Consider the following 22,874-nt stretch of genomic DNA (forward strand, 5'->3'; position numbering starts at 1 on the left):
TAAGAGCAAACAGAAAGAGACAGAGATCAAATCAAGCAATTCAAAAATGTACAAGCCGTCTTTGGCTGTAATGCAATTCATAGCTTGTGATTAATAATGAAGAAAATCCTCGTCACAATTCATTCGAATGAACAGAATGTGATTTTCTACTTATTACTCTTAGAATATTTATTATGTTTATACTATGTAGAGGCAGCAGTAGGCCTACACTGGCTTACAGATGATAAAAGGTAAGCTCTATTTTACCCACTTGTAGAATATGTCATCTTTTCATGTACTGTACAGCCATTAACATTCATGAGACGCATACTGTCCTCCTGATAAATCTGTGTAAATGATGCTATAAGGTGACGGATGGGGCTGTTTGAAAGATCCAGAAACTGGATGTGGAAAAAAATCCTTGTAGGTTCTTGTTGGTTTCCTTGACAACAGTCATTGGCCCTCTGTACTTATGGCTGGATTGCCAACTCCAGCCACACAGTATTTCTGTTCTGCTCCTAATAGTTTGCATAAATTTCAACTTGGAAGTAGGCTATATTGAAGACTACACCACAGCTCACAGCTCACAATACAGGACTTTATTTCAATATCTATATTTCTTGTCATATTGGTCATAATTTCAAGGTTGCTATACCTTCTCCTTGTTACTTACACATGTGGTTTATGTACACAAGACAACAGTAAGATCTATAAAGGTAAACTCTAAAGTGTAAATAAAATAAAAAAACAACAACTTTGTGTTTCAAATATGCTGCAGGATAATTGGGGAATCAAATCTGACAATACTATGAATAGCGTACACTGGATTTTGGTTTGTAGTTATCGCAGTAGTGTGCATATTTAGTAGTTTTCTCTTGATTCTAAAATTTGTGCCTCTATGTGTCTCCAAAACAAAACAAAAAACAAAACAAAAACACAGAAGACATATTTGTACCCACAACACTACTCAATAAGTAGACAAGATTCATTGTTCCACTGTGAAATGGAGCTGATACATACACACATTCTCTTCTATACCTTTTCGAATGTACATCGACTGTAAGTGACTACACACTAACATAATTACAACAGTTTTTCTGTCCCTTAGAGCAGCCAGCAGCAGAGGGAAAAATGCATTATGTCTTTTGTTTCAGTGACCACAGCTATGATGAGATTGTAAGTTACTGACCAAACTCCCCACTGCTGTCATTCTTTGCTGCATTCTGCGTTCTATCTGTTTTTTTTTTTTTTTTTCTTTAATCATATGTGGCAGCATGGCATATTTTTACTTCAGAAATTAATTACTGACACATTTCTATTGTTTCCCAGGCTACACTATCTATACTGTACTTTTCTCTTGTAGTTTACCATGTCCTGCCATGTTTGCTCGTACAACCTAAAACTGCAGTTGGCTATTCTACCCTATTTTCACTTCTTCTGTATCTGTCCTGTCTGATCAGTGGTTTTGGCCTTGAAAGAAAATGCAGTTCTGTCGGCTGCTTAGATCTCCAACTATAATTATTTTGGTGACACTGATTCTGAACCTGGGATTTGTTGTTCTATTTTATACTATTTTGTATTCAGACCTTGAAATTTAGGATTGAGTGACTCTGGGATATTTAGGAGTACGGTTGATGAAGAGTGTTTTAAAACTAATTTTCTTTAAGTTTGAAGTGAAATTGTGATATCTTTTATAAATGCAGTTATATTGTGTTTGGCTTTAATGCAAAGTAGCTTATAGTCTGGAGGCTATGTTGACGTTCTTTCTAAAAGATTATGTACAGGTGAGGTTATCTAAAGTATTTTCCTCCATTAAGTTATTCACTGAAGTACTGCTATATGCAATGGATAATCTTGGGCATTTTGGGTGCTGTCCAATGCCCACTTAGATTTTAAGTAATAATGACTCAAAATTGTAGAGCATATCTAGATTGCTCACACATTTTGCTTCTGCATGTTCAAATCAAGTCATAAAGCGCAACTGTTCTTATACCAATATCATTGTCCAATAAATACAATGCTTTATTAAAATTTTTTCGATTCTAAAGGACTAAAAAATCTCCTCCACAACAATGTTTTACTATAAAGTGCATAAGAGCTGCGCAAGCACATTTTGTGCAGTGTCTTCTTTATAGTAAAGTGTTTAGAAATAAATTACTACATTGTTCAGCTAGCTGATCCAAACAAAATATTGACCTCTGCTGGAGATTTAAGGCTGATGGACGATACACTAGGAAGTGCAAATATCAGTGCAAATATCAGTACATTATACATTACAGTATATTGGCCAATGCCAACCGTTATATATCTTTGTAAAAGGCAATGTTCAAATGTCTCAATTGTGCTTTTTAAATCTTTATATTTTTTATTTTGGCTGTGGTAAATGGACAATAATATAACAATCCATTTGAGATCTGCTAAAGTATAAATGTCTTTGTTGAGGTCCAAGTATTGCAGAGAAAGAGACTGGCCCTTACAGGGGAAAAAAAAGGGGAAAAAAAAGGATATAACATTTAACATTTGCAACGAAAATCCTGGAAGAGGTTATTTGCGCACTTTTCAATAAAAAATAATCAAAAATTAGAGTGATGCAGTTTTTACTATAGTTAGTCTGTTTAAAGAAAGCATTTTATTCTACTGGTAGCACAGCATGAAATGTTTAAAATAATTAACATGATGTGCTCCTATAGTTACACTCTAAAAGCTCCCTCTGCTTCCCTCTCCTTGGAGTATGTCTTGGCTGGTGATCTAATGGGTTTCAGCCAGAGTCAGCAGATCTGTGGATTTGTAAGGGCCACACTCTATACTGTGGTTGGTGCAGAGGCCACACGGGTCACTGGATTATCCATTCTCTCCCTCTCATCTTCTCAGTCTGTCATTGTGGCTAAGGCGTAGAATGCATTTGCTTTGTCGTCACTAATTGTCTTCTATATTCCTATACAGCCATCAAGTAAAGCTACCCACCTCTGAAGTGTAGACTGTTATGTACGGGCTCACTAATGGATCTGGACCTGACTCAAAAGGACCCAAATGCACTCTCTGGAAAATGTCACAAATGTTCAACCAGAAGCTCATAATCAGACTTTTCATCTACAGGGATCCTTTCCTTTAAAGTGGATACCTTAAATTCTTCACTATTTCTCTTTGGCCTTTTATGGGAATACTGTCAGGATTTTGATTTTGTTGAAGACTCAAAGTGCAGATGTGGTTCTTGGATTTGCTTGACTGTGCGCTGAACTCTCCATTGGAAAATGTTGCCCCATATCATTATCAGCTATTATGTATGCGGCTAAAGCTACAGATCATCTGCTAACATTATAATAGGAGTAAACACTTTTTTTTTATTATTGCATTTTATATTTAAAGAAACCCTTCTTTGTTCTTTGAAGGGGTTGTCATTCATTTAGTGATTATGCAGCCTATATGCAGACATTTGAACCAACTGATAGTATAAACATCTGTTATTGTTTGGTCCATGTGGGAAGAACCAGTGGCCTCTGAGGCATGCCCTTTGTCAGGGGCAGAGAAAGCAGTGTGCAAACTGGTCCACCATGGAGCTAGGCCACGGGCTGTGTTAAACCCTTTGCACATAGAGCTTCAGGGGTTTGTGGAGAAAGCACGTACCAGGCAAAAATACAGGTACCGTAGCAACAGGGGAGAAACAAAATCAGAGACACGGTAACATTAGGTGCAGTGCTTCGTGAAGCCATAAGCATAAAATCAACTCATCTAAGTGGAAACCTTTAATCATTTCACCTGGTATTTTCCCTAATCACCTCATATTGTTTGGTTGTATAACTTTATATTGTATATAAAAGATTTATATAACTTTTATAACTATTATGACTAATAATAATTCAACAAGCCAAGGAGGTGTAAAAAAAAATAAATCCTGAAGTCATACTTCCAAAGTGGACAGCTTTGTTGTAGTAGGCTACCTTAGATAACGTTCAACTGTTGCTATGACAACAATGGCTCAATACTGGTGATTGTTATGCTTCTGCGACTTCAGTCCTAGTTATTTCTAGATTGAAATGATGTTTTTTTTTAGCTGCATTAGAAGGATGTCAGTTTTTTGTCCTGTCCTGAACATCCATATAATTATGAATTCTGTTTTTGCATTGGTGGGAAATAAGAAAGAACTTTGTTACTTTGTCCACAATATCTACATATTTTTTGCTTTACATTTATAATTGGTAATTTTATTTTCTATAACCAATTCAAGATTTATCTAGCTACCTAATAATAATAATCATCTATGTAGCCTTTTAAATTATGGAATAACAGAGACACAAGATGCAAAACCATTTCAAGGTGCACATCTCATTGATTTGGACAGTTGCTACAGCAACAGTGCACAGATATGGCTGCAGGGCCTGTTGTCATGGTGATACTGCACATTTGTATCAGTTACAGGATGTTGCACAATTACTTTTATACATTCAGACCTAAATAATATACACTGTTTAATTCTTCCTTATTTTTTGTGCCTTTCAGAATGGAGGCATCTTGTCTGGAGCTGGCCTTGGAAGGAGAGAGGCTTTGTAAGTCTGGAGACTTTAAAGGTGGGACAGCTTTCTTTGAAGCCGCTGTGCAGGTGGGCACAGAAGACCTGAAGACTCTAAGTGCCATTTACAGCCAACTGGGCAATGCCTACTTTTACCTTAAAGAGTATGGGAAAGCTCTGGAATACCACCGCCATGACCTCACTTTAGCAAGGTAAGCCTTAATCATGAAAGCAATCCCATCGTTTTCTGTTGCTAAGCTTAATTTTTGATGTTTTGGTAGGAACAAAAGACACATGCAGGTTGCATTTAGACAGTGGTGTCAAGGGTGTTGGGTTCACATGCAAAGTCTATGAGGGACACATGTCCAGGCTGGTCCAACGTTTCCGTGGCGCATTTTGATCCTCTATGCCACAGGTGTCAGATACTCAAAAAAAAAAAAAAAAAATTAATTAATAAAAAAAAAAAAAAAAAAATTTGGTGAAATATGCCATACACCAGTGAGTTTCAAGCAGCTGCCTTCAAATGCAAAGGCGTCCAACTTGAGGTGTTTAGGCAATTTTGACACCGCTGTTTTAACACAGCATTACAGTGTTCATCTGATCTATTGAAATTGCATTTACCAGCAGTTTCGAGAAAAAGTGTAGAGATTTGTAGATGATCAGAGCTGTGCGGCTCAGCGGGATATTGAACTTGCATGAGTAATCCAGCCTCCTGCAGAGAATGCAGCTGGTATTTCAGCAGGGAAGTGATTAAAGACCTTTGGGATCTACCTTGTTACATTATAGTCTCATCAGGACTCCTGGTCACTCCTCCCCACCTCTGACTAACCTAACCATTAAATATGGCATTGATCTCCCAATTAATTCAATTCATTTCAATCTTTATTAAGAACACGTAATATCTGGTTCATAGTATTAAAAAGAAAATAGTAAGAATAAAAAAGTTAAATACAGTGCATGTTATAACGTATACAGACAAGACCGCAAGTGTCTCCACAACTTAGAGGTGAATCTGACAGAGCTCATCACAGGACAAACTAGAGCTTCATTGATTCGATTGTTCACATTCATGGCTCTACACATAAATGAATAAATACAGCATCTGACCGTGACGACACAGGGTCTCACACCACAATTTACAAACATTTCACTGGCACTACAGAACCTTGGCACTTTCAGTAATATTCTCAAAGAGTCATTATAAGCCACTGTCAAACTCTTTTTCTTGTAGTTGCACCAAAGATGTGCAGTATACAAGGGTGAGCAGAAACATTTAAAAAGTGCAATTTTGACATGACTGGAGTACATGGAGAACTTACGGACAAGCATATTGGTCTGGCCATAAAGCTTACACTGCTGCCTATACATGTCTCTATCATCTGAAAGGTCACTGGTGACATAATGCCCAAGATATTTGACCTCATCTGTGAGTTGGAGGGCACTCCCGCACAGAGAGAAAACAGGAAAGGATAGCTTTTTTGTCCTCTTTTGTTTTAACAATCATAATGTGACTTTTCAGAACATCATACTTAATGTCATATTCAAAGCCATACTGAGAACAGATATTTAAAAGCTGCTACAGACCTGCACTTTAAGGGCACAGCAGTACTAGACCATCTGCATACATTAAATGGTTATACAGATAATTACCAGCAAAACATCCAGTTTTACATTCATTCAGCTGCACAGACAGGTCATCAACATAGATATTAAACAGAAGGGGAGACAGGATTCCACCCTGGCAAACTCCATTACTGACCCTAAAAGAGTCAGAAGCAGAATCACCCCATTTCACCTGCATGGACTGACAGGTATACCAGAAGATAAGTATTCTAATGAGGTACCCTGGAACACCTCGGTTTGTTAATTTGTTGAACAGTTTTCCATGATTAATCCGATCAAATGCTTTAGAAGCATCTAGAAAACACATGAATATAGTGGACCCCTGGGAATTATATTTATCCAACATCTCCTTCAGTGCAAAGATACATGTGTCAGTGCCATGACCATGCTTAAAACCAAACTGATTAGCCGTGGTGTACAGATACGGCTCGAGTCTGGTTAAGAGAATCCTCTTGAGCACCTTTGATAATGAGCTAGCTAGTGCTATTGGCCGATAATTATTAATGTCACTAAGTTTACTCATTTTATTTTTGATAACAGGAACCAAAAAAATAGACAGGAGAGACTCTGGCTAAAAGACTATGGACCAGGAACCCAGTAAAGCAGAACGCAAGGAGTGGATACAGCATAGCACTAGCAAACTTCAGGTGTTCAGATGTCACCTCGTCTGTCCCACTGGATTTGTTGTTCTTTAGTTTAGAGACAACATTAAATACCTCTTGAGGAGTAACTATAACTCCTGCATGGTTTTCTACATCCTCAATCACATTTACATTGCTTTTAACACAGTTGAACAAGTCATAGTAAAAATTCCTCCATAGGTGACAGATATCCTTAGAGCCGCTCACACCATTAACGTTAGATGGATGGATTACCACTCCTTTTACATAGAGCCTGGCCAGACATAATAAGAGCATTCACAACAATGTCATATAGGAGATCAGTTTACTGGGTTTTAACCAACCTAATAATAACTACATTAAAGCCTTGTTTTCATTTGTTGAATTATGACCTATATATATATTATATATACATTTTTTTACTCCCCCAGGACAATAGGAGACAGAATTGGAGAAGCAAAAGCCAGTGGTAACCTTGGAAACACCTTAAAAGTATTAGGCCGCTTTGATGAGGCTGTGGTTTGTTGCCAGCGACATTTAGATATTTCTCAAGAGCAGAGTGACAAGGTTAGTTTCATAAGCATGTAAAATATTATAATAATACATTTTTATTTCCTAATTTTTCCACTTTTGCATCCTGTAGGTGGGAGAGGCCCGAGCGTTGTATAACATAGGGAATGTTTTTCATGCCAAAGGCAAGCAGCAACTATGGGGCTGCTCCCAAGAACCAGGAGACCTACCCCATGATGTCAGAGAGACGTTACAGAAAGCCACGAATTACTATGAGTATGTGCAGCTACTCACTTCAAACTCACCTAAGAACTTTTTACTCTAAAGTATGCAATTCTTTCTACTGGCAGGATGAATTTGTCTTTGGTCAAAGAACTTGGGGACAGAGCCGCACAAGGGCGGGCCTATGGTAACCTTGGCAACACTCAATATCTGCTTGGAAACTTTGTGGAAGCAATCAAGTTCCATCGCCAGGTGAGAGGCTCAATTGTGTGACCAGTGGTCTTGTATATGAGTAATAGTTAATAGTAGTTATTATTAGTGCATTTTTATAATGCTAGTGCTTTTGCCTAATATTATTATTTATTATAATATATTTAACAATGTCTTTAACTTTGTTTTTACAGCGATTATCTATTGCCAAAGAATTTGGAGACAAAGCTGCAGAGCGACGGGCCTACAGTAATCTGGGGAACGCTTTGATATTCCTTGGCCAATTCAATTCTGCTACAGAATACTACAGGTGATAATAAGAAGCATACTGACATCTAGTGGACAACAAGTTTATGTGCACAGTAAATTCTATTAATTCGTAAATTCTCCTGAAACTAGTGAAATAGAGTCTGACTTATTGATTCAATATTAACGGAAGATTGAAGTTCACTTTGCCTAGACATGGTTCAAGATCTTGGTGGGATCACATAGATGGTGATAGTGTTGGAATAGATAATAAGAGATAAGAATACTATCTCTAAGTTTCATTCCTCTGTAGAAAAACGCTGCAGCTGTCCAGGCAGTTGAGGGACCAAGTGATGGAGGCTCAGGCATGTTACAGCCTGGGAAATACTTATACTCTACTGCAGCAATATCAGAAGGCCGTAGAGTATCATCTAAAACACCTGTACATTGCCCAAGAGCTCACTGACAGGTAAAGATTAAACCCTCCTCACATTCAGACTGTAAAGACTGATGGCCAGACTTGCCTTGATTGTGCTGAGTCTGTTCTGTGTTGACAGAGTTGGTGAAGGCCGAGCTTGTTGGAGTTTGGGAAATGCCTATGTGTCTTTGGGAAACCACAAACAAGCTCTGCACTTTGCCCGAAAACACCTGGACATCTCAAAAGAGGTGGGATGTTCTTCAAATAACAACAACAACTTTTAAATATATCTTGTAATAAGTAGAATAAGTAGTATATTTATTTATTTTTTATTTTTTCTGGATATGTTTGGTATGTTTCGTGCATCAGATTGGAGACAGAAATGGAGAACTGACAGCCAGAATGAATATGGAGCAGCTGATGGAGGTGCTTGGCATCAGTGAGAGTGACCTTTCACCCTCAAGTTCAGAGTTCGAGATGCAAGGTGAGATGGAAGTATTTTGATACTGAAAAACTTGAACTTGATCTTGAACCATACTGAAGCATTGAAGTAAACCAGGAGTTATGAACTACTTTTGCTTAATTTACCATATGATGGACAGAAAAAATATTAGTGTGACACAAGGTTGTGGGAAGTTTCCAAGCTAATCCCCCTGCATTGCATGAGAAGAGGTTAAAATATACAAAGAGGATGAGCCTCATGACTTTGTGATATTAAGAATTATTGCATAAGCATTTTTTCCTCTTTTTTAATATAAAATTCTGAGGAAGACTCTTTGGCTGCTGGTATCCATGTTAGGCCTCTGACTGTAAATATTAAGTGCAGTAAACATTTATGTGTCAGCCAAGAATGACTTCCAACTGGTTGAGACACACACATAACTCACATATTCTACAGTGGCGCCTGCTGGCAAACAGTGAGATTACTCACATGTCTCTCAGCCTGACTAAACTTTTATCAGGTCTGTGCTAAACTGACACAAATGCTTTTTATTATTCTGTAACATTCCAATCTTTTTCATAGGGGCAAGACCCAAATTAAGCAAGAGAAACAGCATGGATAGTGTTGAACTGTGGAAATTATCAAGTAAGGTGAGCTCAAGAAGTTTATTACAAGGCAGAGACATTCCAGAATGACCTGTAATTCAATAGCTCCATCAGTGACTAAGCCCCAACTGAATCTTCACAATAAGTTATTTTTTCTGCAGAATGGAGAGAACCAGTATGTAGAGAGCATACCAAGGAGATCCAAAAGTCAGCACTCCCAGGCCGGTAAAAGGAAAGGCTACACGGACAGTCAGTCCTCCGATGAACGACTGTGGCTGGACTCTCCAGTAGAAACTGATGACATCACTGTGCAAGTCCCACCTCCACTGCCAGTAAGAAATACTTCTCAACTTATTTTTAAACTGTAAGAGATTTTTTTTTTTAGTTTATTGTTTTACTATTGTACTAATAACAAAGTTCCCAAAAGAATCACATCAAATGTATTATTATTATTATTATTATTATTATTATTATTAAAAATTGACCCTGTTGCCAAAGCAATAAACTATTCAAAACTAAATATTATACCTTCTGAGTAGTCCAAGATCCTCAAAATGTCTCCTATAAACAGGGCGCTTAGAAACGTATTAGTTTTGTTAGAAATATCTTGATCTAGATCACTATGCTGTTACATGCTTAAAAAAGAATACTCCGAATTTTGATAATTAAAAGTTTAGTAGAAGAAAAGAAAATATTTTCCAAACCCTGCTGCTATGGATTTTAGTCAGAAACAATTCGGTAAACAAAATCAGTGAGGGAACTGATATTCCCAGTTTTTAATTTACTGTTTCTTTTTCATATTCAATTTATTTGATTTATAATTACATTTATTTAAGTTTATTTATTGAACTTCTTGACATAATCAAAATGTCATATTCTTCACATTTCACCATGTACAGCTCAGCCAGATCCTCTATAAACCAAATTTGTTTTGTATATTTTGCATATTGCATAAGATTTAAATATACCAGTTCACCTATACCAGGCACATTCACATTCACACAACTTTGTGCATTCTTGCTCTGCATTTGTCATCAAACATTCTTTTTACTGGCTTGTTATACTGTGGCTTACTTGATTAATTGGCCAATAGCTCTGGAAGTGAAGTGAGGACAGCCAAGAGGCCAAGGTCACAGGGCACTATTGCTGCAAGTCAAAGAATGTATTCTTATGAATACATGTCACTGTTTTGTAAGATGTTAACTACAGTATAAACTATTCACGTAAACTAATCATTTTGTTTTTACTAAGTTCAATCACTAAAGTTATCAGTTTATTTTTTGTGTTTATTTTGAACAAAAAGCATATTTCAGAGCATTTTCCTGTAACCACATTTGCATACATTGGTAAGGTAGGTTGAATTTGTGTACATTTATAAAACTATAACCTCTGCAGCTTAAAAGTTGCTTTGTAAGTTAAATAAGGTGGATGCTAAAAATCACCTGTCCTTGTACTGTACCCTACATGAGCTTTACTTTTTGCTCTTCTGTTCTCCTGTTCTGCTAATTTGACCTTGATCTGAGCGCTCCGCTGCCCCTCCCCTCAGAGTCACCCCTCTGCCTCCTATAATGAGTTGTTTTCCCACAGTGGGTGAACGGGACAAAAATGGCTGGCTGGGGATCTGCAGAGCAAGGGATGGGAAGAGAGAGTAGAGGAAGAGGAGGAGGAAGGGGAGGCAGCACTGAACGATAGACATGAAAAGAAAAACAGAGACAGAAGAGAAGAGAGAATTGAACACTGTTCTACAAGAGACCATGTTATGTATTGTTGAGGAAAAGATGCTTTGAGTCAGGCGTTTGCAGAAATGAGATAGTAGCCGGTAAGAAATGTATTCATTTATGTTTTGCAAAATTTCTAAAATGCTTTAACTCTCTAATTTTAAATTTTGTTGTTTTTTACTAATTGCGTGATGATTGCGTGACAAAAATCTTTGTGGCATTAATACGCTAACAAAGGCATCATTGATTGTTTAGATTATTGTTAAATGTCTGACTAAAATCAGCTGCTCACTGACACTGACCTACTTCACATACTGTTGTGAGGAACAGAGACACCTCTGTTCACTAGTGAGTGTTAAAAGTTGATGTCTTGATTTGGAATAACCTGTGGGTGAAAATGTGAGCCATTTCAGATATGGTTGCTGCTAGTTATTTTGCCAGGGAAACACAACACATAAGCAATAGTTGGAATGTAAGGATGAATGTTGATGATTTTTTGACGATATTAGTTTGACCCTAGTTTTTGCTTATTTGTATATGCATAAATGCTTGGAATTTGTTTTTGTTTTGTGTGAATACTAGTGAATAACTGACAGTTTCTCCAGAGTATACAATTTCAGTTAAATTTTAGATTATGTTTTCATGTTTGTCATGTATGCATTTATAATAACGATCTTAGGGTCGGGATTGATTTAATTGACACAATATTTGTGTTGTGCAGGTCAGCTGTAATAAATTCCACATGTGCGTTGCAGCCATTGTATTTGCATTGCATTTTGTCAAACTGGTCATAAAGTATAATCATTTATTCTTGGCGGTGTGTTTGGGTTAGGTGGGGAACAAAATAAATTGTACTTTTCGAAAACGTAAGGATTGTGTATTGTTGAGAAATTCAATTTTAACCACAAAACATATTATGTATATTCCACACCTAATATATGAAATGCCTGCCAGTGCGCTTTCTTGTTACATCTGTTATCCCATGCGGGCCAGTGCCCTCAAATGTTAATGGGCAGTTTATTTTTATACCACCTTTATAATATCATTCCACCTTCTGTAACTAGGGTAATGTGGACTCATCAAGAGTGCTCATCATGATTTAATCAGATTATAAAGGTGCTCCTCTTATGTCTAGTCTAATGTATTCAGTCACTAGGAATGTTCAGAATTAAATCCATGCATGTCCAGGAAATGTTATTTTGCATTTATACTTTCATTTTTCTGCAGAAATTGGGACGCGACCCCTCCGATGAAGACTGCTTCTTTGACCTCCTTAGTAAGTTCCAGAGCAGTCGTATGGATGACCAGCGCTGCAATTTAGATAATCCAGAAAACGGCGACAACAGAGACAGTTCTGGTTCGATGCCTTCTCTCAATGAGATGTTAGGTTAGTCTATATATTTGTGCTTGACATTTCTTGACATTTGAGAACAACTGTTGTTCTTTTTTTCTAGATCCTGCAATTACCACATCGCCCCAGACTGAGGAGCTGTTTGATTTGATTGAAAGCTCCCAAAGTCGTCGTCTGGATGATCAGAGGGTCAATGTTGGGAACCTTCCAGGCTTGAGGATTACTCAGAACAATCTGGGTCACTTAGTGGGTGAAGGAGACCACCAAGAGCCCAGTGATGACTTTTTCAACATGCTTATTAAGTGCCAAGTAAGTTACAAAGATGAAATGATGTTTCTCTGCCATTGTCCATTATTTTAATTTTGTTTATCTGCCAAATCCCAGTCATCAAGGATAGATGACCAGCGTTGTTCCCCACCAGAAGGGGGCCCCCATGCACCCACAGTACCTGATGAGGACTTCTTCAGTCTGATCCAGAGGGTGCAAGCCAAACGTATGGATGAGCAGCGTGTCCACCTGCCATCAGAGGAGCAGGACGACTCAGACTCTGCAGAGCCTAAGCCACCAGGAGGTGTTTCCAGCTAGGACATGGTGCTGAATGTGGTTAAAAAAAAAAAAAAAAAAAATAGAAACACAGTCAAAGGGGCCAACAGTGGATAGAAAAAAATTCATGTGTATTAAATAATACTTAAGTAAGCTATAAACTTTTCTGTTTGCATTAAATTGATATAAAATGTGTAGAAATGAAGAAGGACCATTTGACCAAATCATAAATGTACTGAATACAATTTTACAAACTAACTGAACTCAACACAACGCCTTAATAATTTTATGCATAGGTACCATACCATTGAAGCTTGTGTGTCCCTTTTAAAATAAATGTGAATACTCTTGGGAATTCAGTTATTTATTTACTAATGTGCAGGACATAAATACGGTAGTAATAAAGACAAAAATAGTTATGTTTGATTTTTTTCTATTTTTATGCTTTTTAGATACTTTGACACACTAACAGTGTTACACATATTTGTTTAGCTTGGTTGTCAAAAATATGATATCCATTATTTTGGTTATTCAAAATACATTCCTACATCTAGTAAGGCACTAAGAAGCCCACTATCTGATAGTTAAACTGATCAGTTATATTTTTGCTGTACATCTTTTATGGGATCGTTTTGCTGTGTGCTGCCGCCTTGTGGTAAAAATTTAAGTACTTAACTATCAGGTATTTGTTTTTTTTTGTTTTTTTTGCAACTTATGAATTAAATATACTGAACATAAAGTCATACTCAGCATTGTATTTGACTCAAAATTTAAACTCAAGATCAGAACCATGATTTCCACATTTCATTTTAGTTTCTGTTTTATAACATGATTAGCTTTCCAGACTTTTCACTGCCATAAATTGTACATATATGTATATAAAATATTTTGTATTTATGTTTCAGTTTTGGACATACATGTCCACTCATGCTTTTAATAAAATGTTTCTGATGGTTACCACTTTGCCTTTGTAAAAACAGATCTTTTACTGAAAACTTCCTTTGTTTAAGGATGTTAGAAATGTAAGAAATTACTCTGCATCATGTCCTCCAATAGGGCATACTGGGTTTGCTTTTGCGTTTTTTTTTTTCATAAATAAAAATGAAATGTGGCTGGTTTGGAGACATCTAGTGGTAAATTTGGATTACTTCAAAAGGCTTTGTTTATTTCCTCCTTGCAAAAACCCTTAAATTTTTGGTTGATAGTTCTACTGTCATTAGTTATCACATCTCATATTTGTCATTAGGACATTTTGGGAGAGCATTGCATTGCAAAGGTAAGAAAATTGGTAAATAATATAGCATTATAGTGCATGCATATGATCAATAGTAATATTATATTAATATTACCTCACCACTCAGTCACAAACCATCTCCCTGCATCTTGTTACATAATTTACTTCCCTCGTCTATCTTCAGCTCTCCTCAGCCCTCACCCCTCTCTGTTCTCTTTTCCCAGAATGCATTGCAGCCTGAGCAGGCTCAGTGGAGCTATATAAAGGCTTACAAGGGGGAGGGAGGGCTGCCGTTCACCAGGAACTGTGCAGACACTCACGGGGAGTCAGGGACAGCAGCCCCTCGCACTGGGATCCAGAGCCACTGCAAAAGAGAGGTCAGTACAGAGGACAAAGGCTCCATAGTGCCTCTGCAGTGTAGAGCAGCAGGAGGTGGTGAGATGCTCGGGGGAAGAGCCGGATGAGAGAAGGGGGCAGGGCTAGATAATATGATGGATTCTGAGAATGAAAATGTAATGATCCAACTGTCATGTGAATTCACTCAGTTGTAACTCTTGGCATTTGTGTTCTGTAAGGGCAGGCACTGTGGCCCACACTGATCAGCCTTGCATAATATTTTAACCGTCAGTGGTTTGATGACTTCTCCCTGTTTAACATTGGTAACAACATGCTGTCAAAATAAGAAGCACACATGATCCTTCTCCTTTTTTAACCTGAAAGCCATTACTATACAGCTACAGAGCTGTTTTACACTGTTGGTTTACATGTAATGCAAGCTATACATATGGACAATATGCTAAATATGGAGTAATGATGTACTGTAGCAATAGATCTACTTCAAATCAATCAGATAAGTAGTGACACTGGCACTCACTATCATACACCATCGTTCCACAACATGGAATAGCTCAGTGCTCTGACATCAAGGGGTTCCTTGTTCCCTCTTAAAGGGACAGGACACTGGCATTACTGAACAATGGTATTCAATAGGATAATTTATTTTAGCACAGTGTTACTTTCTGGAGCAGAGTTGGGGTTTAGGCTCAAATGCTTTTCAGAATGGCGGCTATGCTATCCCATGACAGCTGCAGAGTAATGGTGTCTTTTTTTAGCTCCCGTCTTTTAAAAACTGACATTAGACATGGGCGTCTGACAGGAGAGAGGGGTTCTGACATTTACAGTTGAACAGGATATGAATTTCTATATATATCATTTCAAGATATAGAATCCAATTAATATAACAGATAAGTATTTTAATTACAAATAACAAGAAGAACTTGTGTATAAGCAAACACAAACATTAGAAAAAACATAGATTTCTTTTACTTCACTGGGAGTGAATGTGTATTTGGTTACACTTCACCTCTGCCAGACACTGGTGTAGCACCATAGTAGGACTGGGTCATATTCCTAAAGATCAGTGCTGACTCCAGTGACATCTACTTCTGTGGGGTCTAACTAGTGGGGACTGATGACACAAGATACCTGGACAGCACTGCTTTTTGCTAACCCTATCCCAAAAATATTGAATTGGAGAACATCTTAAGAGCAATTTAAGTTTTCCTTCTGCTTGTGAAATACATGGTCAACACACATCTAAAACGTGATATTACTACAACACAGTTTTCCTACAGTTTTATCATGTGCATACAGGAGCAGAATATTTCTATATCACATACACACAAGTGACCACACAATACCCTTATCACAAGGTCAGCTTCAGGTCTTTGACTGCTTAAAATACACTAATATGCACACCATAACTTATTAATACATTTGTTCTGGGCATAAGAAAACGTTTTATTCTTGACTTGCAAAGATAAAACTTTCCTTTTCCCTTTTTTTTTTTTTTTTTACAAGATAAGATGTTTGTAAATATTTTAACATTTCTCTTTTTGTTTTTTGTTGTACCAAATTTTATTCTAACATGCTGACTCAGCAGGTGAGATTATTTAAAGTCAGTTCCCAAACAGAACTTATGGCCTGAGTCACATGACCAAAGCAAGCATGCTTTCTTAGCTATCACTTTACGCATGTTACTAAAAGCATCATTCCAAGTTCTTCTTTATTTGTGCTTGTTTTTTATGAAAATATCATTAAATTGACATTGCTTCAGCTCAAACAATGTTTAAGATCCACAGCATTAAGAATCTCTGTACCTTTTGTTCATATTAATTCAATCAGATAATTACACCCAGTCATCTGGTGAAATGTCACAGTAGGTGTAAATTGAGAAATTATTATTTTTTTCTTTTATGTTTTAGTGAAACTCTTCTAATCCAAGACAATGGCAGGTAATTGTTTTAATTTTCTATTGTACGTGGTTGATTGTTCTCATGAACTTGTGAATATAGGCTACTAGAAGTCCCTTGCAATGCAATTTATTAACATTTACTCCCCTCTTGTGGTAGATTTTATATTACACCCAAACCATTATAACACGTCAAATTTAACAGACTGATTAATTAACAGACTGTTGAGATTATGTAATCTCACCTACATGCTTGGCTATATCATGTTTGACAGTTGCCCTCAAGATGGATTGACTTTTAAATATAGATATTTTCTTTATATATCCTTTTTATCTATTATATATTACTCACTGCTGGAAAAAGTCAGAGAGCGGAACCTGAAACACTGAAACCATTTTGCTTTATTTCTAGTTTTAATCTAGCAAATTTAAGTTTCTTCTTTGCTTGCTCTGAGCTGGATATTAACCACAGCTCAAATGATGACAACTGAAAAATTTCGTGCAGCAACAGTTGTCATAACAACACACAGTTAAAGCAAAACATATAACTTGGCTAACAAAGCTATCAGTCAGTGTAAAGTTGAGCCAGTGTCTAAGCCTATTTAACCCAACATGGGTTTTGTATGTTCTAAAAAATGTAGGAGTCCATCCAGAGGTTTGACACTTTTGTATAAGTCTACAATCTATAATTTGTTTTTGTCATGGAAGTGCTAGATAACTGTTCACTAACCTGACTATAATGTTTTTTAGACAAAATTAAAGATGCTAAGATCATCTTTGTCGTGGGTGAGTACTTTCCTGATGATTTACTTGAGATATTTGAGTATATTTTGATTAACTGCTTTTATCTAGCCTCATATATCATACACTGATTTGTATTGTTATAGGTGGCCCCGGTTCTGGAAAGGGCACCCAGTGTGAGAAGGTGGTAGCAAAGTACGGCTACACCCACCTGTCATCTGGAGACCTGCTCCGTGCAGAGGTGTCCTCTGGATCTGAGAGGGGAAAGAACCTCCAGGCCATCATGCAGAGAGGAGAGCTGGTGCCCCTGGTAAGAGATAAAGACATTTTCATTTTCATAAAATGGGAAAAAACAAAATGGCTTTTTACACAAACAACAATATCTGTATGGAGTCTGTTTGTTTGTCTGATTTAATGACAACTGCATGGACATGGATAACTATTTACTTAAACAACAAAAAAAACATCAGCCTTGTGTTGTGCCACCACCACCTTACTCACCCTCCTCAATCATAAGGCAACATTTAACCACCAAACTTGCTGTTTTATGAAAACCACAAACAATTAGTAACATAATCTCTTGTTTACTCTTCCAGGACACAGTCTTGGACATGATTAAAGACGCTATGATTGCTAAGGCTGATGTCTCTAAGGGCTTCCTTATTGATGGGTATCCCCGTGAGGTGAAACAGGGCGAGGAGTTTGAGAAGAAGGTATTAGTTGACACATTGATCTGTTTGTAACTTAAGTATACAATCCATACAATGATGTTAATATTGTTTGACCACAGATCGGTAAACCCTGCCTGCTGTTGTATGTCGATGCTAAAGCCGAGACCATGGTCAAGAGACTGCTGAAGCGCGGTGAGACCAGTGGCCGTTCTGATGACAACGAGGAGACCATCAAGAAGCGCCTGGACTTGTACTACAAAGCAACTGAGCCAGTTATTGCCTTCTATGAAAACAGAGGCATTGTGAGAAAAGTGAGCGAAGCTGCAATTAAATACACAATTACTATTCATATTTATGCATGTCTCTAAACAACTACACTGTCGCCGTTTTATTTTTGACAATTTTTGTGTTGTATTTTTAAAAACAGATTAAAATTCAATTACATGTTAGGTATTTATTTTAAATTTACACTCAGTACTCAGTCTTGTACCATTCTTCCCTTCAAATCCATCCACCTCTTTAAAAATGTATAATGTATGTCTTTTATCTTATGTGTATTATAGATTGTTCTTTTTCGTTACTCCTAAAATAGCCAGTACCAGTATGCCATGGGTAGATGCTTCAGCTACTCATTACTCAATTTTCTTTCTTTCTTTATATTATTGATGTTTTAACCAATCAGCAGACAGATGAAATTAAATATATATTTTTACTCACTATGTATTTATTTCAATTACAAATTGCATTTACAAATTTGATATTCTCTCTTTTCTAGATTAACTCCGAGCTACCAGTCGATGAAGTCTTTGCTGAAGTCTCCAAGGCTATTGATGCACTGTAGTAAAACAGCATAACTGGAGAAAACATGTCTGGTTATTGGTGTTTTTATATGTTACTTTAAGATTATTCTAATTTTGATGTAACATGCCTTAAATCTGCTCCTTGGCAAGCATGTACAACATGCAACTTCAACAACAGCAATTGATTTGCATCATTTTGCAGACATCTTTAAAAACATAATATATAGTTACAGAAGATTATATTTTGTCAGTTCAAATCAGCCTTTAATGTTATCAAAGTATTGACCCATATACTGTAAAACACTGATCCACAGCTAAAAGTGAATTAAGCAACCAAACATCAGTAAATTACAATTATTTTGTTACTATTTTACATGTAAATGTTTAATGTTAATAATAATTAACTAAACTAATCTATTTATAAAGGTATAATGATTCAGGAAATCATAATAATGTAACTTTATAATACGTACTTGCACATTTATTTTTTATTTTTTTGTTTCTTGAACCAAGGCACAGATCTTATATCATATACATAAGACTGATAAGGCATTTTCCTCAGTAATTCGTGTATTGAGGGTGGACACGTGTAAAAGTATGTAGCCACATGTACAAAGCATATAATAAAAAGCAGATGTTGTTGTTTTATATGCCAAAGATCATTCATGCACGCATACCTTCCAAACACATTGAAGGAAATAACGACTGATGAAAAACAAGGTTGACATGCTCTATCCAGCAGACACAACAGGATGCAGGACGTGCCGCCTCGCTCGTGTTTTCATAACCTTTCTTTTGAATCAAAGATGACCAACAGATCTTCCTTTGACACATACACAGTGCAGCTGGCCAAGCAAACACGGTGCAGGTATCCGGACTATCCCCGGAGGAACGCTCTAATCCTGACCGCGTGCTGTGGCTAGGAGGAAGAGGAAAGGGCTTCTGAAGAGCCCCCGATTGTGGCCAGTGGAAAGTCAATCAAGTAAAGGCATCTGCAGGCACGTCCAGAGTCATTGAGGAGTCCACTAACTGCAACGAATGGAGGGAAGAATGCAACTCGGTCCATTTAAAGGTAGAAACACAGAAAGAATGTGGTGGTGGTGGTAATCACGTAAAGCAAATGCAGGAGAATAACAGGAAACTACACAAAGTCCTATAGAGTTTAATGTAATTAAACATACAATAAACAACCAATGGCCTACCTCATTACAAAGATATACATAACCATGTCAGCTCAGAGGGATCTTATAGCAAAAAAAAAACAACCCACACACACAGGGCTAAACATATTTCAAGCATTATGATTTTTGTGTAACTTTGTAGACTGCAACATTTAAACTACAACAAAGTCAAAGTAGTCTGTAACCTGAAAATATTGTCTGTACTGTTTGGATTTCACAGCCTTATAGTTGCGATTAGCACCCTCTAGTGGAACAGATGAAAACTATAATATTAACTTACTTGTGCCACAATCATTGGGTAGCCTACATCATTAAATGAAATAATACGTTGAAGTGCTAGTAGAAATACGAAATGTATATGTTACAATATAAAGCAGAGTAACTCATAGCATTCCTTTTACTGTCACTACTACACTGCCACTACACGCTTCTCTAGCATTTAGAGCAGAATAATACCTTTACAACACCTGATTAAAAGAAATAAACAATTAACAATTATTGCTTATAATATATAAACTCCACTAAAAAGCAGTTGACAGTATTCATTGGCACAGCCTTCTCAGCTACTTGACCTCTGTTCACTTTGTATCAGTCCCAGATATTAGCAGTTGTGGGGGAGTGCGTCAGATCCCCCTCAGAGGACAATAAGGAAACTGGTCAGCTGGCACATAGACTTTAGTGAGCCTCTCTCCTCCTGTGCAGACTGTGGCAGGCTGACCGGCTGGCACAGCAGAGACCGGGTGGCACCGAGCGGGAACCAACGTCAAGCGGCGATGACAGACGATGGCCGATTGTTTCCTGTTATTGAAGCACTGCTCAGGGGCGGAGGGAGAGGGAACCCAGTCCAAACCAGGGTAATGCTACTGTGTACAGTGTTGTGTCACCCAGTTTATGTCCAAGTTGAAAGGAACTGATGGACTTAAGTGTAATTGATGTCAAACACCAACATTTCCAGGGGAATAATGGAAGTAAATGGAATGCCCCTACTTAGTATTGTAAAGAGGTGGAAGTAACATTATGTGCCTTTCCTCAAAGCCTATCTAACAGTTGTCTGAATAATTTATATAGGCAAACAATGGAGGCCTTATGCAGTGCCATAGTGGTAAGTACCTATAGTATAGTTAAAAGTGAGTCATAGAAGAACTGCAATTGATAGTAAGTTAGTAAGTAAATTTTATTTATGTAGCGCTTTTCACAGACAAAAATGAGAAGGCTCTGACCAGAGGACCAGAGAGAACAGCCAAAGGAGTAAGGGCACAGCAAGTCAGCAATGTACTGTGGAGCTGGTTCATTCAGTGCACGAAAAATGAGAACACAAAGTTTAAAATAAATGATTTATTTTACTGGTAAATGGGATGATGTGGTCTGTTTTGGGGGTTCCTGTTAAAATCATTGCAGCAGTTTTGCACAAGCTGAAGTCTTTGAAGAGACGCCTTATTAAAACAAGTTAAAAATGAGTTGCAATACTAAAGAGATGAGAAGAGATCAAAACATGTGTGATCATCTCCAGCTCAGTCTTTGACAACATTTCCTCACAGAGTGGAGTGACAGATGGACAATAACTGATGTTGATAATAGTACCACAGTACAACTGCTAGTAGTAGAGACTGCAGTGGTGGTAGGAATAAATATACTATACTGTACTAGTATAAGTAGATACGTTAGATAACAGTCAGTGTAGGGAATCAGATGTAATGGAAGAGATATACACATAACACAATTTTGTTTCCCATTCATTTATCATACTTCCTTCATCATTTATTGGACTTTCACTCAAACACAGATTATTTCTAATTGTGTAATAGCTTGTGTAGTTGCCTTGCAAAGTATTGACACTATTATAAGTAGTAGAATTGTGGTATAAGTAGACTATATAGGCACTTTGTATTTCTATTTTACAATTCAATAGTTATACTCAAGTAGCAATTTTACTTTCTCCCACTCTTTTGTTTGTACTGCCAGGAGGTCAGTGGCAGGTTACCCACTTAACATAACCAAACGTGACCTGAGTGTTGTTAAAGCACCATTGGTCTGAATTGGTCTGATTTAACAAGTAGCACAATTAGTCCTGAAACACTTGTGGGCAATCATACTTCTGCACTGTGGGATATCCACCCATTTCACTTCAAGTGTTTGATTGTGTAAAAAGTAAGTATGTACCTTTTTGATTGGCCAAAAGTGATTGCTGACGCTGTTAAAGTCATCTTGTCACATTAGCAAACATTTTTTCTAGTATTCATTCTCTGCATGTGCGTGTGTTTGTATTGTGGAGACATATTTGATTTGTTGCGATGATGACTCCTCAAAGTCTGTTCAGCTCAGAAAGGATGTTGTGTCTAGTGTGTGCCAGACATTTTCCCCTTTCATTGCAGGGCAAGTAAAAGGTACAGTTCTATGAATAGTGTTTCTCTAAGGGATACTCATGCTCCTGGGAATGTTTAATCAGAGATCATATTAATCGGAACGACAATGGGAAAAAATACATGTGGTTTCTCCGTTTTCATGAGTATGACATTTCAATTAGAGGACACAGTGTTCCCATAATGAAGCATTAGAGAGTCTTATTGACTTGTAGATTGGTTTACTGGTTAGGACCAAAAGGAAATGAAATAATACAAATAAAACATATATTTAAACATTTAATAATGTAACACCAAGTGTCTCCACCTTTTACTTACTTTTTGACTCTCATTTTCCAATGCAAAAATGTTTGTATGAAAGTTAAAAGCAAGTTTTCTTTATGGTTAAAATATTATATGTATTCTTATAACATGAGTGCAGAGCAGAATACAGAACGTTTTTTTTTTTTTATTTTTTTTATTTCACAGACATTTTATATATCAGAATAAAAATAAAACCTATACCTATAGTCTGAAAACATCAGTTGTTCAAGTCAGTCTTTAATGGTGTCTAACAAAGTAATGGCCCATATAGTGCAAAAACAGTAAAAAGGAAGTGAAATTTTTCATAAATTATTTTTTTTTTTTCCCCATAATTTTCTG

The 22,874-nt window shown here is 37.0% G+C and overlaps 2 protein-coding genes across 2 annotated transcripts in view; both read left to right on the forward strand.

The window, feature by feature from the left end:
* Nucleotides 1-13,420, forward strand: part of gpsm1b (G protein signaling modulator 1b) — a 14,730-nt gene extending 1,310 nt beyond the window's left edge. Inside the window, exons 2-14 of the mRNA XM_020925212.2 lie at nt 4,477-4,698; nt 7,161-7,296; nt 7,373-7,515; nt 7,590-7,713; nt 7,866-7,981; nt 8,231-8,386; nt 8,475-8,583; nt 8,705-8,819; nt 9,360-9,427; nt 9,544-9,714; nt 12,328-12,487; nt 12,555-12,760; nt 12,836-13,420. Coding sequence (XP_020780871.1) covers nt 4,477-4,698; nt 7,161-7,296; nt 7,373-7,515; nt 7,590-7,713; nt 7,866-7,981; nt 8,231-8,386; nt 8,475-8,583; nt 8,705-8,819; nt 9,360-9,427; nt 9,544-9,714; nt 12,328-12,487; nt 12,555-12,760; nt 12,836-13,036 — 1,927 coding nt within the window. The 3' untranslated portion in view covers nt 13,037-13,420. The remainder of the gene's footprint in view (nt 1-4,476; nt 4,699-7,160; nt 7,297-7,372; nt 7,516-7,589; nt 7,714-7,865; nt 7,982-8,230; nt 8,387-8,474; nt 8,584-8,704; nt 8,820-9,359; nt 9,428-9,543; nt 9,715-12,327; nt 12,488-12,554; nt 12,761-12,835) is intronic.
* Nucleotides 13,421-14,521: 1,101 nt separating this feature from the next.
* Nucleotides 14,522-19,339, forward strand: ak1 (adenylate kinase 1). The gene is made up of 7 exons (XM_020925235.2): nt 14,522-14,605; nt 16,493-16,522; nt 17,230-17,265; nt 17,367-17,530; nt 17,817-17,933; nt 18,011-18,202; nt 18,667-19,339. Exons 2-7 carry the CDS (start codon nt 16,516-16,518, stop codon nt 18,730-18,732), a joined length of 582 nt encoding a protein of 193 aa, XP_020780894.1. The 5' UTR covers nt 14,522-14,605; nt 16,493-16,515; the 3' UTR covers nt 18,733-19,339.
* The last annotated feature ends 3,535 nt before the right edge of the window (nt 19,340-22,874 follow it).

Source organism: Boleophthalmus pectinirostris, unplaced genomic scaffold (genome assembly GCF_026225935.1).
Source record: "Boleophthalmus pectinirostris isolate CB_2022bp ecotype Guang Dong unplaced genomic scaffold, ASM2622593v1 HiC_scaffold_18, whole genome shotgun sequence".
Lineage (NCBI taxonomy): Eukaryota > Metazoa > Chordata > Actinopteri > Gobiiformes > Gobiidae > Boleophthalmus > Boleophthalmus pectinirostris.

Bases quoted from the DNA above. Each gene is read 5' to 3' on its own strand.
- ak1 (XM_020925235.2), top strand. The intron at 17,531-17,816 runs GTAAGAGATAAA...TTACTCTTCCAG, and splicing joins GAGGAGAGCTGGTGCCCCTG to GACACAGTCTTGGACATGAT. The intron at 18,203-18,666 runs GTGAGCGAAGCT...TCTCTTTTCTAG, and splicing joins ACAGAGGCATTGTGAGAAAA to ATTAACTCCGAGCTACCAGT.